This window comes from Phaethon lepturus, unplaced genomic scaffold, assembly GCF_000687285.1.
Source record: "Phaethon lepturus isolate BGI_N335 unplaced genomic scaffold, ASM68728v1 scaffold6053, whole genome shotgun sequence".
NCBI classification, from domain to species: Eukaryota; Metazoa; Chordata; class Aves; order Phaethontiformes; family Phaethontidae; genus Phaethon; species Phaethon lepturus.
In genome coordinates this window covers 1-20,497 of record NW_010529603.1, presented here as the reverse complement: position 1 = coordinate 20,497, position 20,497 = coordinate 1, and the positions used below count along the sequence as shown (strand labels likewise).

The 20,497-nt window shown below is 37.8% G+C and overlaps 1 protein-coding gene across 1 annotated transcript in view; it reads right to left on the bottom strand.

The window, feature by feature from the left end:
- The window catches only part of IL17RD (interleukin 17 receptor D), a 47,805-nt gene extending 27,459 nt beyond the window's left edge, over nt 1–20,346 (bottom strand). Inside the window, exon 1 of the mRNA XM_010283979.1 lies at nt 20,162–20,346. Within this exon, the coding sequence (XP_010282281.1) occupies nt 20,162–20,346 (185 nt within the window). The remainder of the gene's footprint in view (nt 1–20,161) is intronic.
- Between the last annotated feature and the right edge of the window lie 151 nt (nt 20,347–20,497).

The window sequence follows — 20,497 nt, the reverse complement described above, 5'->3', positions numbered from 1 at the left end:
ATAATTTTTTTTTTAATTAAAAATTTTAAAAACCCCAAACCAGTAGAAATGCCTTTTCATTATGCCTCATTCTGGGCTATTTTCACTTCTGTTTAAAAAGGCAATGTGGAAGGTTACCTTACACGTTAGTCAGTCTGAGAAATCATTGCGAGGAAGAAATACTACAAAAGTATTTACAGCATGACTCTTCAGTATGCAACATGGTTCCATGCAGCTGTTCCCCGAATGTATGTCAACCGGTTTACTTTAACTAACAGACAGTTCTTAAAGCCTCAATTTAACAACAAGAGCAGCAAGTTTAATCTATACTGTTTGCCGCCCACCGTGAAAATCTTAAATCTCTGAGTCACGCCCAGGAATTCAATGCAGCAAAGCATGGCAGAAAAAGGCTACCAGCTCTTATTTCTCTCATGCAATTTGCAAGGTTTCCTAAAAAGTTTTCTATAGTTCGCCCTGTCACACTTAATTTTTTCCAACTTTGTTGTGCAAATAATGTTTGGTAAATTAAAAGCCTTCTAAAAAATAAACAAAATAGCCCCCCAAAAGTCAACAGGAGAAATATTTTCAACCAATGCCCATTTCCCATAAACATTACTGAAACGCGCTAGTCTAAGGATATTTGGACAAAAGCCAATTAAGTGTTCCCTTAACTGTGGGATATGACCCCTGGCAGGAGAGTTGGGAGAAAAGCCGAGGCATTTGGGAAGGGGAGGGGGAGAAAGAGCAGCGCCAAGACAGGTGCACGGATGGTCGGTGTGCCTGGGCAGGAAGGGGGCTGCAAATGGTAAAGTTGTTTTTGGAGGGACCCAAGACAAGTTAGTTTGAGAAACACTGACTTGTGCTATAAACAACAAATACATAGAGTAACTCACACCTGAAGTAATGGCGGAGGAGAAACTCATGAAGCCTGCTGTGCATGCATAACATACAACACAGCATACCCTAAAATGAACAGGCTAGCTAATTATTGCACTCAAATTAGAGAATATATTTCTTCTTACGGTGGGATGTTATCCAGAATCCCAATAAGCCTACAGCGTCCCTCACACTTGGATGAACAACTGCATAAGCACCAAATTTTAGTTTATGCCCAAGCACTTTAAATTAACCTGTCTAGGAAACAATTAAACAATACATTTTCATTCATTTAATTGACTCTCCACTTAATGTGCAAACATGCAGAGCCATAAGCCGAGAGGCACAGTCTTTCTCTCCCAAAGATGTTCAAGGAGAGTTAGAATGCAAGCAAGGAAACTTTTCAAGAGGTGTCCAAGAAGCATGAGAGAACAATGGATATATATTGTTTATATTAATATGCATATAAAATACATGGATACGTTCATTCATTCTTTTTCTTACCACATTAAGAAATAATGTAGCTTTCAGAGGAGAGAACATCAAGAACAAAAGGAAAGCAAAGTAGAACAATACTTCAGATCTACAAAGCAAGTGGATTAATTGTATCTTTCAAGATTTTATGTACATAAAGGTTTGCTGTTTCTCCTAAATCAGTATTTCTAAGCCAGCCAAATCCAAAAAGAAAGTTTTTTCCTTTAAAGCTGAGCATACGTAGTGGCACCTGGAGAACAACTAAAGGAACTTATTTCCAAAATCGTAAATGGTTCACTAATAACATTCTGCTGCCAGATTCCAACTTTTCAAATCGGAAACTTCTAGCACAAGCTCTTTGTTTGCTCCCAGGCTTCATCCAAAGAAACAGAACAACTGTAGAAGTAACTAGGATTGACTCTGTAGGTTCAGTTTTAAGCTTCTGCCAGAACACTATTCACAATTATGACTAACTCAGGGTGGGTTTCTTTGCTCTTTGCTTCTCAATCTAATGCCAGTGTGCACACAAAAAAACCTCTAACTCTGAGGAAAACTGCCGTCAAACGTGGATTAGCTGCTTTATTCGTAACTGTTCTACCTAAAAACCTCAAATCTGATGTTTACTGCATTGCTGGAGATCATTGCAAATCAAACTTGGAGCAAGCAGAGTGGACATACTCCGTTTGTAGAACAGAGCAAGTTTATCAGATTTGTAACTTTTAAAAATTAGAAGACCAGCTGCTTGCAAGGAAATCTTTAAAGCAGAACATCATACAAAGGCTGGAATGTGAAAAAATTTTTACATAGGACATCTATTTTGTTTTGCGTGTGTTCACACAATGTCTTTCCCCAGTCCTAATCTTTCTCCCATATTATTTGAAAGTCACTAAAATTCTTTAAGAGCTTTGCAGTCAGAAAATATGAAATGCATATTCTTAGAAACTTAATTTTAATTCTTACTCACATGAATGAAACATACAGGCACACCTAAGGAAAGTATTACATATTCACAGGCGCTCATGACTAAAGAAAACTAATGCGCATTGGTTTTGTAGGACCAACATAGAAATAGACCAAAGTTTTGGTTCTAGAGGATATGGAGGCAAGGTAATTTGGCACTAACTTCACTTTACTGATTAGAGTGCCACAGGACTCATAAAAATTTAAAGTAGATAGGATTTGGGATTGTTCCATCTTAATCCCTCCCTTTGAAGTAATGCAATTATTTTGGACGTAAAAACCTGTTCTTGGGGATTTAGAAACACACAACTGTATTCATCCATAAGATTTTAAAACTAAGAATTTGTAAGCAGTATGGTTCAATTCCAGGAACAATCAATTATTCGCTTGCCAAAATCCCGTGTTCCAGCTTTAAAGAATCTTTCACCATTCCCCCAACACTATTTTTCATACCTCACAGGAAACTTGTTTTTGCAGGAGATGAAGTAAAAAACCAACTTTCTTTAAAATGATACAGGCATCCCTTCCTAAAGTTACCATCCTTGAGAGCTATATAACTTAATAAAAAGGCTCAGGCAATAAGAAGCTAGGACTTTAAATGGGATAAGCATCTACTCAGTAGCAATGCAAAGGTACCTTTGGCATTAAGTTCAATATCATGAATGACATCAGAAGTATAACATACCAAGAAAGGCCACATTTATTCCATATACAGACATGTTATACAATCCCCTCATCAAAACTGAGGGGCTGATTACTATAGTTTCAGAACAAACTGGCATAATGACCGTATCAGACTTTTTTAATCTGGAAGGTAAAAAAAAAAAGCCAGCAAAAATGGAGGGACCATTATGGCAAACACAAGGACTAAAAATACTTCTTGCTTAAAAGTAAAAGTTCTTATACATCAACTATGCTAATAAAATAAGTGACCTTTCCCTATACATCTTCCCCTAGGAAGCAATCAAGAATTCCTCCCTTTCTTCCATTCACAAAGTTAATGGACAAGCTGCATGAGCCGGCTTCCAGCGGAGTTAGAAACAAGTCGCAGCTATGCTGCCCTTCCTTCTAACCATGTTAGGGGTACGGGCTTTGGTTCCTTCCCTCCCACCTTCCTGAGACAACCATGCAAACACAAGATCCTTACTGCTGAACTATGGGCTTTTAGCAAATAAATTTCTTTTTAGAGCCTCCATCTAGTCCTGGTCCACAGAGAAGATGAAAATTTACTCCCACAGCTTAAGCAGCAATACAATCAGCAGTGAGGATTAGAAGGTTCAGTGCTTACTACGTACTGATGATCCACATGGTTGAACTTCAGAAACACAGGCAGATGCATTTGGTGGCTGCAGATTTAAAGCTTCAGCTGCCAGGGAATTTACACACTCTTGGTTACCCTCTACAGAGTACAGCCATCATATGCAGCCAAAAAAACTCTGTTTGGAATGTGTCAGAAATATACATAAAGCTGCACAAACACTTCTGGTCCACCTGAAGGATACTTGGAAGAAATAGTTATCAAATATTCCAACTAGAGCAGCCCCTCTCTATAAGCAAACTGGAGCTTCCCACTTGCAGCCATTTAAGTAGGAAAAGCTCCGCCAAATTATGATCAACACCAGGATGTTGAACACAAAACAATAAAACCATACAAAACACAGCTTTCTGAGGAGACATCCTTAAGACGAGCCATCCGTCTTGAATATAGTTTACCTCAGAATTCACCTGATCATGAAAGTTGACTTTCTCCTCCTACAGTTTTGATTTTCACACTCTGCAGATCAATATATTTTGTCCCTAATTCTGCCACTCAACCGTTTTTGTACACGGAATAGCTTCCACCATCAAGATTGTCAAGGCTTTTCACAATGAAAAAAAATATGAAGACACAACACATGCAAATATTCCTGTGTGCTCATCTCTCTCCAGTACTTGGATTTGAAAAGCATTATGTTATTGCTTACTGCTGGGAAAAAAAACCACAAGGAAACGTGTGTGAAAAGTGTATCTGTACTGGCAAACTCTTTAAGCATTATGCAGTGTCAAGTCCCACGAGGTTTTTAACTATTAAAAAAGGGAGCCTAACTAAAATTTTTTAAATAGAGATTTAATGCTTGAAATAGTATTGAAAACTCCAGTCTTACTGCATTCAGTTTCCACTAACAGAAGTCACACCCTATGGATATCACACTTTATAATACACTTGAACAAGTAAGACAGTTTAAGAGATACATTTTTCCTACGTACTTCATGTCAAGTGCTTTTGATAGTAGGCCAAAGCAAAGGTTACACATTCTATCCACACACTACCTGGCTAGTTCATAACTGCCATTTTCATACTAATTAATGCACTACTTGACATGAAATGTGCTATCTGCTAAAACGCTGACGCAATCCGTGTCACAGCCTGCTTGGCCTTTAAATTACTTCATGGGTACCATTTGCTTAACTACTGTTTAAACTCTTGCAATATTTTCATTCTAAATCTTTTTTATAAAGGATTGCTCTTACCCAGTTCCTAGAACCTTGGAGGACTTTCTGTTCTTATATTATTGGTCAAAATTGGATTATCCAATTAAAAAAAAGAGGTGAAGAAAATCTACATCTTGATGATGACATCTAGTTTTTCTGTCAAAGCAGCTTTCTTTTAAATGATAAATTTACAGAACTCACAAATAAGTAATATGAAACCACACTAGACTTTTATTATTCCCTTTGAACCCTACCATGGAATTCCTTTTTGCTTCCACCTCTTAGTTAAAGCAAAATAAAACAAAATATAATTAATTAATTAGAAGAGAAAGGACTCAGATGAAAATTCTCCATCAGATTCAGCGTTCACATGGTCACTACATGGTCATGTTTTCTTCTCATATGCTCTTCTCACAGACTTTTCCTCAAAATAACACTAGATAAGCTGGTTTGCATCGATAAAGTTAAACTGACACCCATCTTTCAAGAAGTGAATTTTAATCAGCCTCATACAGTATCTGTAAAAAACAATTAACACTTCTGCCTCTGCTACAAAACTTTTAAAGAAGGAAATACAGAATTGGTTCTTAACTTTTATAACCACATATTAATGCACAACAGTATGAAAATGAAAAATGAAGTGTTTCAGGACGTTAATACGTGCTGAAGATCAAAATGGGGAACTTTTCCCCCGGCTATAATTTTCCCTAGACAAACCTACCCACTTAAAACACATAATTATTTTAAATGTTTTAAAAACTTTAAAATATAGAGCCGTTCAAATACTACTTAACACCTGAAAAATATATAGAAGCTTCAAGCTGACTGTTTGAAGTTTCCATTAATAAAGTAACAATCCATGGATCTCACACTTTATAATACATTTGAAAATTAGACAACTTGAAGAAATTCATTAAGCCAGAAGAACCTAATCATCACATAGCAGATCACACTCTTAAAAAACCCAACCAATTACTAATACAAAGGTCTGAGCCTTTGAAACAGTTTGGCCACCATACAGTAACTCATCAAATTGCTGTTCACTTGGCATATATAGATATTTACCTGAAAATACATTACTGCTATTGCTTCTGCCTTGAAAAGGTTAAGGGATCAATACTGAAATACAGGAAGTATGAGACTTTAATAATATCTTTACATAAAAATAGTATAAAGCAAAAAGAAATATTTGAAAAATATTGTACTTTTCTTAAATAAGATACTTCTATTATATATCGATACTCACGGTGATTTTTCTGAAATCAGACACTTTCACCCTAGACTATAAGATTGAAGCAATTTGAAATGGAAATATTTCCTGTCCACTCACTGCCAGTTTCTGTTCCCAGAGTGCTATAACAGATGACATCCAGTACAATAAATTCTTTTATTAACCATAAATTTGAGACTGCTTTAGGGATTTGAAGTGTTCAGTTTCATGCTGAAAAAATGTAATGTTATCCACAGACCATCAGCATGTGTAACAAAAACAGAGCCACAGGTTATACGACTTTGATCAAATTATGAAAAAACTCTTGAATTTAAAAATACTTGAGAAAAAGCATTTAAAATATTTTTTTAACCTCTTATTTTTAAAAAGCCATGCACACTCACTGATCTTTTTTCTGCAGGAAACAATCACTTCTAACAAAAAAGTCTCTATACAGAAAGTCAATACCATGAACAAGTTTCCTTCTAGCAGCCATTTTACTTAAGAAGAACTGCAATGTAAGTTTTAAGAGCTTAAGAATTTAAATACACAGATTAAAAAGTTAAATTGAGAGAAACACAATTTCTCTCAAACTTTTACTTGACTTCCTTTTATCAAAGTTAAACTGAATATACAAATAGCTAATCCTAAAACACTGAACAGGAAGATAAATAAAATATAGACTGTAAACCCCTTTCCATTTAAACTTTCATCTCTATTAAAATAAAATTACGTTATTGTAGTAAATTGAGAAGTTGATCCAAAGACAGCAAGTTTTACTTCCAATACAAATGGTAGTTTACAACAGGAATACTACTTGGATTTGACTGTAAAATATAAACATGGAAACAATTATTTTCCCTGTTGCAACAACACCTAAGCACATTGGGGGGGTGGGAGAATCATACCTATAATTACAAGTCAACTTTCCACATACAAGCATGCAAATAAGCTACTGGAGTTTACATATTGCTAACTTCTGTGGTTGAATGGAATATAATAAATACAACTAAAACATATATACCAAGTGTAACGTGGCTACAGTGAACACCAGTCATCCATATCTATCAGCACTGTTAGATGATACTGGGCGTTCTTCTATCGCTTATTTTGCAGCTTTCATTCCTACAGTGACTACCAGAATGTAATAAAAAGAAAGTTCTGTCCTTGCTGCTCATTCTTTAGTGAGCTGAATGTCCCATTTTCAAACCTCTGCATGACATTTCACGGCTAATGGTCCTTATTGAAAAAGAACCCCAAAAGTGAATGGCATGATTAGTGAATTACTCTTACAAATGCAACTATATGGAGAAACCTAAGCTATCCCAACTTGCATTATTCCTAACTAATGAATAAAAGATAAAGGTTTTGTTTCCATTATTTTCTGAAGAAGCATGGAATAATAACTTTTCACCTGTTACGGGTCAGAATGAGTTAGATGTTTGTTTTGTCTTTTTGATTCTTATTTTAACACTTTTTGTGGTTAACCTATTACTCCTGTCAGAAGGTAAATTAAGGTAAAGGTAATTCTTAAACATCACCAACATAATTTGTTGAAAAAAGTAAACAAAGCAAAGCTGTAACTATTTTGGAATAGATTATGTTACTGATTCTTTGAAAAGTACCTTAGCTAAATATTTTGTGCTATACAACAGAAAACGAAAACCTAAGATACATATTTATGACAAAAGCATCAGGCTATACACCTAGCCCTTTCTTCTTCTGGGGCTGTTAATACTTGCCTTTTGAAGTGGTACCAGAAGGCCTCGGATAAAATCCTGATGCAGTAAATAAAATCAAATCTCTTTATAATGTGCCCTATAACTACACAAATTTGCCCATAGATACTGCACTAATAGGAGATGCTGCCTTCAGAGCAAGGTAAGAAATAAGAGAGAGTTATACAAGACCTAGGTGGGCCACTCTGTAATTTTAGTGGTAATCTGCCCAAATTCCACTCACAAATTATAGGCTGCCTAGTGAAGTCCCCCCCTTAGGTTACAAATGAATACACTACTCTTCATTTCCTGGCAGGAAGGGCTGTATAGCATTACTGTGCGCTCTTAAGACACTGCTGTATTCCACCACAGAGTTGGCTGCATTTCAACAGATGCTGAAGTGATTTCTGAAACATTATCATCTTCTTGCCTGAGAAAAATTCACTGTTAAAAAAAAATGTTCACATGAAAAATCTTGTATAATTTAGACTTTAAAGTTTTGTATGTGCTCAGTATACTAACCTCAAACTCTTTCGATGAGATACTTTTTTAAAGGTATCTAAATTAACACCCCTCAAGGGTGGCGAGTTTAAAAGAATCTGAATAGTTACATGAAACACTGACTTAATCACAAAATTAGCGTAGGGATTTCCTGACTCCTCTGTCCAGTCCTTGGTACTTCCTTCATGCTGTAGGTCCAGCAGGTCAAGAGAGGTGATTCTGTCCCTCTGCTCCGCTCTGGGGAGACCCCCCTGCAGTGCTGCATCCAGCTCGGGAGCCCTCAGCACAGGAAAGACATGGACCTGTTGGAGCGGGGGCAGAGGCGGCCACAAAAATGATCCGAGGGATGGAACGGCTCTGCTGTGAGAACAGGCTGGGAGAGTTGGGGTTGTTCGGCCTGCAGCAGAGAAGGCTGCAGGGAGACCGTATTGCAGCTGCCAGGGCTCAACTGGGGCTTGTACGAAAGATGGGGACAGACTTTTTAGCAGGGCCTGTTGTGACAGGACAAGGGGCAATGGTTTTAAACTTAAAAGAGATTAGTCTAGACTTAGACTAGATAAAAGGAAGAAATTTTTCGCAATGAGGGTGGTGAGACGCTGGCCCAGGTGCCCAGAGAGGTGATGGATGCCCCATCCCTGGGAACATCCCAGGTCAGGCTGGACGGGGCTCTGAGCACCCTGCTCTGGTTGAAGACGTCCCTGCTCACTGCAGGGGGGTTGGACTAGGTGGCCTTTAAAGGTCCCTTGCGACCCATACAGGTTCTATGATCCTATACACTTCACACAACTGCTGGGGGACCTCGTTTTATCCATGTCATTGAAATGACCCCAGCTGGGGGGGATACTTTCAATTCCAACTGTTTGAATAACGTGATTTACAACGCAGCTCACAAACAGATGCATTAAAACAGGTGGGGAGGGAGGGGCAAACAGCAACACGAAAAGTGGGAGGAAGCAGATGGGAGTGAAAATTCCACTAGTCGGCTTCACTGCTCAGTCAATATAAAATATAACTACACTCCAGGCACCAAAGAGAACAAATTCCATTGAAAGTTAATAGGAGTTAGGACACTCCATTCTTCTTTCAGAATCCCACTCCAAGGATCTGCTCCCATTTACAGGGTGAAGCTTAAGTCACCCATTTATACCCCACATCTCTACGACTTCAAGGGCAAGCCCAGCAGAAGCTTGAAAACTTTGCTAAAATGGCTTGCGATTCAGCAATGCCCCCTTCCCACACCGTATTTTTAAAGCTTCATCCAGGCAGAGTAGTCTTTATGCTCAGAGTAAACTGCACAACTTACTGGTTCCAACTTCCATCCTCATTTTGCTACTACTGCCTCTAATTAGAGACAAGCCCAGACAGAGGGATAACGCTGATCCCCATAAAAAGCGGAAGAATACGAAGCAGTGCAACACAGGCTTTTCAGGAGCTTTGGGACAAGACACTGACTTGGCACCCAAGTAGCTCAGAGAAGGGGAAAGGGATGGAATTCTTCATCGTCTAAGCAGTTGTACCCAAAGTTACTCTGGTACATTTAAAAAAAAAAAAGAATCTATCCCTAAGGGCCTGATCGTACAGGAAGTTATTACTATGTGATAAACTAAGATGTAAATTTTCAGTGCACTACCTGCTCTATGACAACACACTATATGGGTTGTTGCAGGACACACCTACACAACACTGAGATTGACAATAGCTGTTATTAAGAAAACCTAAGGATCAGAAATTGCCATGCCGGCAAACTGCTCTGCTTTTGGTCAGCCGTGAACCCAGGTGTGCTGAGGAGATGCACCCAAAAACTCTCCACGTGGGAAGTTATTGTGGAAGTGAATTGCATTCTGAACTTGTGTCCTGGTTTAGTGAGCAGTAGTATTCCCATGTACACAAAGAAGTTACCAAGTAAGAGGCTTGTCTTTCCAGTGTGCAAAGCACCCAGATTTTGCACTGAAGTCAGTCACAGCTGGCTAGGGCTAGGTCATCATAAAGCATCAAGACACCTGAGGTATAAAAGACAAAATCCCATCAAAACAGAAGTCAAAGTTTTGCCATTGATTTTAATGGGATTTTAGCTCTTCAAACAAAACAAAAAACAGAAACAAAACTGATCACAAAACCCTAAGTCTTTATGTTTAAAAGGAAAACAGATTGGAGTGTTGTTTTCACAAGTAGCTGACAAACAGAGGCATATAGTCTGTTTAAATCATTGTATAAAGTAAAAAGATAATGTGACTATTAGAAGTCTCTAAAGTTGTATTTTTTTATGCTTTCTGATTCCAGGCCAGTCACACCTGGAATACATATGTTTAACTGAGCAGCTGATAGCTTCTAATTTTAACAATTTAGAAGATTTACTGTTTGGACCTAACATTCTCGTATTATACGTTCCTACGAGCTAAACTAAATACACACATAATTTTAACCTGCATTATTAAAAAAAAAATTCCCTCTCAGCCTGTAAAATTAAAATTATAAAAAGGGGCCTTGTACAAATCTGATTAACCTTTCGAACTTTATATGCAAATAAACAAAACTGAACTTCACTGTGGGTATGCAAACAAAAAAAAATTTCCTTTTATGAATCCCAGAATCTAACCCAATAGCTTGTTTAATCTTGGAGTTCTACAACTTTAAAGGAAACTATCAGAAATATACATTCAATAATTTTTTACATTATAAACTTATTTTCTTGAGTTTTGTATTTATTTTATAAAGGTAGGGTGTATTTTAAGTGACAGTATTATGAGTTTGGGATTCCCACAGAGGACTAAAATCCTCTATTTGAAAATACAAAGCAAAATTAATTAGAAAACACAGTTTGAGTGAAAAATATTCTTGCAAAGAGTTCTTAGAAAGAATCACCTTGAATGCGTTTGATGCTGAGGAGACGCCATAACTTTTCTTCACACAAAAGCAGTCATCAGCAGAGCACAACCAGATGTTAAGTTTTCTTTTCTTAGTTTTTGTAAACCTCTGTGACCTCCCTCAAATTAAAAAAGGGAATAGCATTTTTAAAGCCACAGGAGCTATCATTAGTGAAGCATTCTAAGGATTTTCATTAATTCATAGCCAGCCAACCAGGAATTTTCCCACAGCCGTATACAAAAAAAGTCAGAGAAGTCACTGATTGCTTGGTTGGATTTGAATGTAGTCAGAAGTAAGATCAGAAATATCCAGTCCCTCCCACTGATATGAGTGAAGAACACAGGGAAGGTCAGAAATTAAAATCCAAATCTGCCCACCAACCATGAGGAGAAACCAGTATTGCCATATTACAGTGAGTATTGAAATGTTTTTTACACACGATTTTGTGAGGTAGGAGAAGCAGATAGATAAGACAGAAATCCATTGTTTAGAAACCTTTAAGCATGGAACATGCAGTTCCAAGCAGAGCTGCATGCCTAACAGCTCCGCCACATAGTGGCCTCAAGACTTAGATGTTGTCTAGTTGTTAGCGTAATACCCACAACTTGTAGCAACTTATAACCTGATACACGTATTTAGTCGGAGCCCTTTGAACTCCGCATGCTCCTCGTTTGTCCCTTACAGTTTCTGTCAGCCTACAGTTCCAACACAGAAGGAGCTTGTACTTTCAATGTTAGGTCATCAGAACACAAAGGTTACACAAAACAGAACACGTTTCAACAGCATTTCCCTTGGAGACGTTACAACGACCTCTGCATTACTGTGACACGTTACGCGCTGTACGACATCTGTAAAGGAAAAGGCCAGGTACAGACTCAAAGACTGCCGGTTTGCAGACTCCATGCTGCCAACAAGAAGGTGCGTCTGCCAACACAGAGGTGACCATTTCACAGCCACCTCTGTACATGCTCAGATCACCAAGTGGTACAAATTTGATTCAGATCAGTCATGGACATACAACTCTAATTCTGCTGAATTAACCAGCACATACATTTCATTTATGCTTTCAGGCCTGCAAGAAGAGATACGATACCCAATCTAGCATGAAATCCTCTAGGACAAAGTCACCTCCCACATTTAGTTAAATACATTAGAATAAGCAGCATGAGCGATGTGCCCCAAAACCAGACTTACTGGGCTTAATAACAGCCCAAGACCAGATCTGTAAGAGTAAGAAAAATAAAAGGTGCTCATGCGCCTACAGCTTTAAACTTGAGGCAACATGAAGAGAGATTACAACATGCATTTAACAGATTGCTATGACATATATTCCATGCTCAATATCCATTTATGTACTACTGATAGATTTGGCACTGAATTGAAAACGTTGCTCACTTGTCTTGTAGCCAGTATCAATGTGTTTTTCATGCAACAGGTGAGCTATCGGTCTTTTTCTTCCTACCTGCCCTAGAAGTGCAGAGCCCTGTCCCAAAAGATCTTGATGGCTACTCAGAGGTACAGTGTCCTACCAGTGAAATGAAAGAACAAGGATTCTTTGGTCATCTAAAAGAAAGTAATCCCTACCACTTAGGTTCTGCATCGTGCATACCTGCAGGTTGATACTAAAATTAGCCTTGTACTCCTCACTTCACCTCTACAAAAACCTATTCAAAAGGTTTTGCTAGCCACTATTCCAGCCTCGATTATTGATAACATACTGGGAAAAGGATTTCATACTTAACTGTTTTAAGCTGGTCATTATAGATTAAGGAACTCATGTAGGGTCAGTAATGGACTTTAAACTCCTCTGTTCCTCCTTTGACCTGAGTTAAAATGTACCGGATAGCTCTGGCAGGAACAGACAACTACTTTTCTAAGCCAATAGAAGGAATTCATCCACCTGTTTGAATATATTCATCACCTACTGCCTAAAGAGCCTACCAAGGAATGGAGGGGGCTTAAAAAGCACAGAAACTGTCACTTAGTGTGCGTCCTTTACCAGAATCTAACACAGCATTTTGAGTTTCAAATGTGGAAAATCCTCATCAACAGACAAAATGTGACAAAAAATGTGGGTGACCACTGAACAGGATAGCAAGTTAGGATGAAGACACTTCCTAGCCACGGAATTAGCTTCCTTTTGCTGTCCTGTTACCACCTGAACAATGCATCAGGAACAGAGTACCAAGAGGCATACCCATGGGACTTCTGCACCATTATCAGCACAAGGACTAATAAAATAGGATATCTGGAAGAATTCTTCAAAGCCAACAGTGGTATAACACTGTGACAGCCTTCAAGTGAGACAGAATTCCAAAGAATACAGTATCTCCTGAAACACGTGCTGATGCTTGCTAAACCTCTAACCCAAGCTTTAATTATTTTTAATAATAGAGTCAAACTTTGAGAGAACAAATCCCTACCTGCAAAATGTATTTCCCTCATGCTCTTGGAGTCTATCCATACAGCGGTGAGAGAAGACAGGAGGACTAGAACAATGATGCGACTTGTACAGGTGGCTTCATGTACTATTGTTTGTATTACCTTTTCAAACATTGTTATTAACATAAAAAACTTCTTGCTAAACTGCAGTTTTCCTTATCTTGGTCTGGAATCTGCTTCTGTGAGGCTGCCTCAGTAGGTTCCTGAAGTTTTGGTTTTCTTTGGGGTTTTATTTCAAAATTCAGGGGGGAAAAAAAAAAATCATTAATTTTTTTCTTGGAACATCCTCTAGTTGACCTGTCCAGGTGAACTGTTCTAGAATTTACTGCAGAACCATCAGCTGTGCCTCATCTTGTTCTGTTTTTACCATGACAGGCTCCTCTGGTGCTCTCCGCACCTCTTCTGCCTCCAACTCTGCTGTTTGGAAAACTGAAGACTGTACTTTGGGCAGGGGTGAGAATTTCAGTCATACCTGTGCAGAGTTTGACTACAGTTACTGCTGGACTGGCAGCTGCTCTAACTCATCTTGTCGTAAGTGTTTCACTTTTTAGTGCTTTTCCTACTAAACGGGCTCTAGCTGAACTGACTTCCAACAGTTGCTCTGAGGTACTGCTAAATCACTGCGAGCTTGTTTCCTCAGAATCACGTTCTTCATTGCAGTCACACCATAAATTAACAGAAGCCCACTGCTATGCTTCAGTCAAGAAACAGCACATTTGGACAGTATCTCCAAGGGGTATTTGATCGATACTACCAAACGGAACAAGCCCCATGACCAGAGGGTTTAACACGCCAGGTATCCGCTTGCCTTCTGGGTGTCGGTGGCAAACGAAGCAATCTGTAAGACAGAAAACTTGGCAAGCAGAGAGCCACTGAAAGCTGGTGTTACTAGAAGACTCAGCAAAAACTCAAACACTGACACAGAGTCGTCAGATCCATCTCCACTGCAAAGTCAGGTACTCCAAGCCCTTTTCAAAAACAAAACTCAGGCCCTTAACTACACACATGGCCAACCAAGAAAGTCTGTGTTCCAAGTGTTTTTAAGCCAGATGTAGAAACAATGCTGACAGGCTAAAACCACAAACAGTTAAGAACCCGCAGGTATAAAGTATTTATGAAATTTAGAAAATAGAGCATTAAGAATTCACATATTTGTCAGAAATAGGTTAACTGATAGTTTTCTGAGTTTTGCTGGCAAACAAGTAGTAATTTAGACACAGAAAACTGGACAGACAATGAAGTTTATTAAGAAATATTTCTTAGCTGTACTTTCCGCTGTTCCTTAATATTTATTGTCTATACAGTTTGACTTATGTCCAAAAATTACATCTGCTTGTTTTATACCAGTACACTCATTTGATACGGGGCGTCTTCTCCAATCCACAGAGGTCACCAGTATTTTTTTTCAATACAAAAATTATGTCTTAGATAGGATGATGAAAGTTCAACTTATTATGTAAAATAGGTTCAAACATGTCAAAATACACATTTATACTCTGGCTTGGCTGGCAGAATTTTGGATAATCGAAGTGATAATATATAGGTTTCTCAAATAAATACTGCAGTAAAACTACAAAAATTAGTCTATCCATTACTGGCATAAACCTGTATTCTCTATTTTAGTAAGTATATATCTGGTTTAAGTCTTTATGAGAAAATCATGTAGAAGTTTTGGCTGTCAAGATGGGTGACTTATTGAATAGAGCTAGAAAAGACAACTAGGTGGACAATGTAACAATCATAAAATACTATATGCATGAAAGGATAAAATCCTTTTTCAAGTTTGCACTTAAATTTTGATCCTTAAATAAAGCCTCACATTACCATAACCTAAAATCAAGTACTTAGTATGTACTGAGCTAGGCATAGTTCCTTATTTTAAGTTACTGTAACTTGCACTTCCATAAAATAATTTTTCATAATTAATATAGGGAGAAAGATACAGCAAATAAATACCCATGTATGTGATAGAACTTTTATGTGTTTTTCTGTGTGTGATGTATTCATGACGTTCACTTTTAAATGTAAAAACAATACATGGTGTAGAAACATCAGCATTAACCTAAAGTTTCAGGAAAAAACGTATTTCAAATACACTTCATTATACTGGTAGCAGTATATATAAAAACAAAGCAATATACTTCAAAAATAAATATTTTTACTTTTAAAAATGGTATTCAAACTTAACAGTTCTCTGGTAACACTTCACACTTCTTATCTTGTTTGCTTCTAAAAAACATGCTAAATTTATGGGTAAAATTCAGCCTTTGAGCAGAATTAAGCAGGCAAGTTCACATCAAAGCTTTGTTTCATCATCTTTAGACTGATCTGGTGGAAAAGACAGATGGTCCTCATTAAACACCCTTTAAATGCTGCAGTTTTAATTAAGTAACATCCATGTTATATTAACATTACCAAATAATTATCTAAAGAAAAGCTAGTATCGTCTAATCATGACTGCTTAACATCTTTCCACCAATGGACTATAAAGTATTAATCTATTAAGAATAAGTTCTGCTTTAAATAAGTGTCTCAAGATTTCAAATTAACAGGTCTGATACAGTAGTTACAACATTTGTACTTACTCAAAAGCAGATTTTGGGAGGAAGTAAGGCAGGGAGTGGAGTTCAACATCTAAACTAAGGGACATGATCTAGAGAGGAAATTAATCAAATCTGTAACAGTCCTAAGAGACTTCAACTGCAGAAACCTTGTTAAGCCAAGAACTTATGAATTAGCATTATATTAAAATTTCCCAATGTCAGACAACATACAAGGAAATATACATTTTTGTTGTTAAAACTGAGAGTTAGTTTCAATTACATAAGCAGGCTTATGTTTCCATAATTTTGTTCTCTAGGCTGTGTGCCTGAATGCTCATTCTGAAAACACAGCATTTGAACTGTACAGCCTCATAGCTCCTGGGGAAACATTCATCTGCTTATTTAAACATTAACATACTTAGGCTACTTTGTGCATTTTTAAATTGACTTAAATAGGCAGATGGTCATCAACACCTTTTGACAGTGGAGTAAAAGAGGGGTCACATTCTCTGCTACGTTACTCGATAAATGAAACTCAAAATAAAAAAAAAAACAAAACCCTGGAGCGATCTTGAAGCCAAATTCTAAGCTAAACAAAAGTAATACGGATGTCTACCTGCATGACTGACCATGCTTGCAAAGCCTTGCACTCAACATGTTGCATTATATCTAATCAAAGAAACACACTAAGCTTTAAATGACACATCTAATCAATTCTAAAATGCCAGCACGCTGTTCTATACACCAGTGGAGAGAAATCTATTGATTCTAAAAATTCAGAAAAAACGGAGGATACATAACTGCTAGCATCTGGTCTGCAGAGCTTTCAACCAACTCTGTAACTGTGTATAGATTAAAGAACCCCCCTGATGGCAAGTATTAACACCTTCCCCCATGCTTCATCTTAGGTCTGTCTTCTGTTCCATACCCTTTAAAATTTTTAAATACTCTGCAAGAGAAAATCTGATTTTTTTTAACTGTTGGAAAATAATAAGAAATAAAGGGAGGAATTTAAATTCTGGTAAATTATTTCTTACCGTTTTACAGGGTACTCTTCCTCCTAAGTAAAGTTCCCAAAACATATATTTAGCTGGGAAAATTATTTCAGTATGACTTAGCTCTGTGCTTCAAAAAATCCTAGCTGTAGAGAAGAGTGTGTGCTGGGAGGGATGCTTGAAGAGATAAAGGTAGGGACATAGCAGCATGAGCCTAAAGAACAATAAGACAGGCAGGGCTCCTGATAGTGGAACGGTAGGAAACGGGGATCTTCAGAGTCTCTGCTATGAAAGAGAAAAGGAAATACCAGAGTTCCACAGAAGATGACACAGGGAGAGTTTCAGGGGAGAATGCACGGGAACAGAGACGCCTAGTACATCTGATAAGCTTTGCTTAGCAGAGCAAAGGAAAGTAAAACTCTCTGGTAACAAGGCGGGGAAGAGGTTTGCTAAGATGCTGTATTATTTATTCTGTCTCATCATACAGTCTCATTAAAGTTAAGCTTTATACTGAATACGGTTCACTGCCAGGAACTTCAGAGGAATTAAACATATGAAAAAAATTACTCATGTGTGTAGTCCCATTAGAATCTAAAAACCAACTTGAGAGTAAAAGTTGCTCATGTGTTTAACACTGAATAAATGAATCTGAAATATATTCAAATCATCATCAGAGCCCAAGTCTGTCTTCTCTGTACACCTCATGGCTTGTTTATAGGATGAAAAAACCTCAGACTACTTTTCCAGAATAGCTCCCCATGTGGACATACTTATTCTAGATTAAAAGAGGCCCTTCCCTGATTTATTTTTTCTGGATAAAGGTATGCATATGATGTAGTAAGACCATCCATATGGAAAGCTACTTTGCAACACTATTCTACTTTAAGCAAACACTCTACCTTAATCTGAAATAACATCAGGTATAGAAATACATTAAAATTTCTGTTAAACACCAATGAAAGAAACCCTACACTTAGCAAAGTCAATCCAAACTCTAAAACCTTGGACTGAAACCACTGAAATCACTGATAATTCTTAGCAACAGTAATCTTAAGTTACTCATCCCAATATTAATTGCTTTCCTGATGTAGACATGTTAGGCTTGCAAGACAAATGCCAAAGTATTACTAGAGAAGATGATTAATAAAGACATGTATTTTGCGACGGAATTTGTAAAAAAAAAAAAATTAAAAATCACAGCAAAACATTTCAGTTTTGAAAACATTAGCTATTAAGAATCATTTCAGGAGCTATGAATCGAAACATCAAATACTTCCTCATCACATTCTTTTAACCATAGTCCAGTAATATGCTCTCATCAAGTCAAGCTTCTACTGACACAAAATATTGAGGAAACTTAAAACTGTGTTTTGTAGAGTGAAAGGAAAATGAGCATTACTTGTACAAATGTACCAAGATGGAATGCAGATTTTCAAAAACAACATTCAAACAATAAAAAAAGATTCTTCAGCGGTGGGACGTGCACCACACAGACTTAGCAGAGGAAAATACGCAACATGTGTGTGTATCTAAATGTACATACAAACACCTAGGTATCTACGTTTTATTTCTCCTTAAACTACTATTAAACGTTAAATAAACAATCTGAAAAACTATCAGTTATGCCATTGCGAATTACTTCAACTGCTTCATTTAAAGGCATCTAGACATTTTTACTTTATATACAATGTTAAGATTTACTCATGCCCTTAACGTACACTAATTAGACACTACTTATAAATAACGTGCAATAAGAATATCTATTGGAAGAGGATACAATTACTTCAGGGCTTGTGTCTTTTCAATCAGTCAGTGTCCCTGCAGTGTTTAGAGTGGCAGAGGGGAAGTGGCCTGTGGTTAAACAGAGGAAATACCAAAGAATTTTAATAGAGCAAATAGTCTCTTTACTTCCTACAGGGTACTACTTCAAAGGCAACCCTGCTCCAGAGCAGACAATGTGTTAGAGGGGCCATCAGTCATTTAATAGTATGTCAACTCTACTCAAAACTTACATGCAGACCAAGATAAATACCCCATAACGGAGACAATGGGTACCATCCTGCAGTCATTACTCTAATAAATGCTGCCCTGCCTGGATTATGTAGGCAATTGTAAGCAAGACTGGTATTACAAAAATCAGACTACGAAATTGTAACTAATCAATCAGACAAGAGATCTAGTAAATTGGCTAGGGAAGTCTGAACTTGAAGGTGAAAATATAAAAAAAAATAAACTAGTACAAATATTTAATAAGCTAAAATGTTACATTTGTTGTGAGCAATACAGACAAAGGGGGTTATGCTAATTTTAGAGTGTCATTTTTACTGGTCTAAAAGCCAGTTAGTTCTATTAAAAGAATTATATTGTGGTACATTCAGGTTTAATACACACAATGACATTAATTATGCAAGTAAAAATAAATCCAATACAAACTGCATTTGCATATTTCTGTAAACGTCAAAATACACTAATCAAGTGTTATGACTTTCAATAAGTGACAATTTACTTAATAGCTTAACTTGACAGAAAGAGAGACAGCGGTGGTTACAAGCCTGCGGAGTATCCTGCCTACGCCTGGTGAAACATACAACAGACATACTGAGCCAAAACATTTTATTCCTAATTCTTAGTTAAAAAGACCTAACAGGGGACCCTAAACCTTCAACAGTTCCAGCCAACACGAAGATTTAGGTCTTAAGCTTTATCAGGGTTTGAAGTTTGTTTTTCCACACTCTCCTTTTACACGTTTTCCGATGCTTTCGCCTTTCTAAACTATGCCCTACAAACTTCTGAACTGTGTGTTGCAGTAACGCTCTCAAAGGATCTGATCTGAGCCCAAGAAAATCCTTAGTGACAGTCTAACAAAAAGGAAAAGCAATGAAAGTCAGTTGTGTTCCCTCCAGTGCTCCTGGATCACCACGCTTCAACTAAATTTGAACTAGACATCAGGAGAAAGGAAAAAAACAAAACACAGCTCAAAAGTTATTTTAAAAAAAATCCAAAAAGGAAAAGCAATCAAGAAAAGCCTGACAGCAAAACACACCAGAAAGAGGAACAGCAGGCAAAGAGCAGTAACAAAATGTTTATCACCTTCCTCCCCCCTTCCCCCTCCCGTAAGTTTCCTACATCCTCCGTATAACGATCAGGCCCGAAGCTAAGACCCCAAGCCGGCCTCGGATCATTAAAATAACAAAGCCCAAGCGACAGCTTTCATCCCTCTGGCCGCGCAGGTCGGCTCCGGGAGGGGCAGAGCGCTGCTGGGGTAGGACCTGTTGAGCGGCTCCTTCACACCCGCTGCTGACAAGGCGCATCCCTCCCCCGGGCGAGAAACCCATAAATATCCTCCCTTCCCGGGAAATGCCACCCTCGCCCCCAGTCGCAAATTAACTGCCAGATGCAGAGCCCTGGAGCAGCTTTATTAGTTGCAGAAGTTTCCCCCCCCGCCCCAACGGCAGCCCGCTC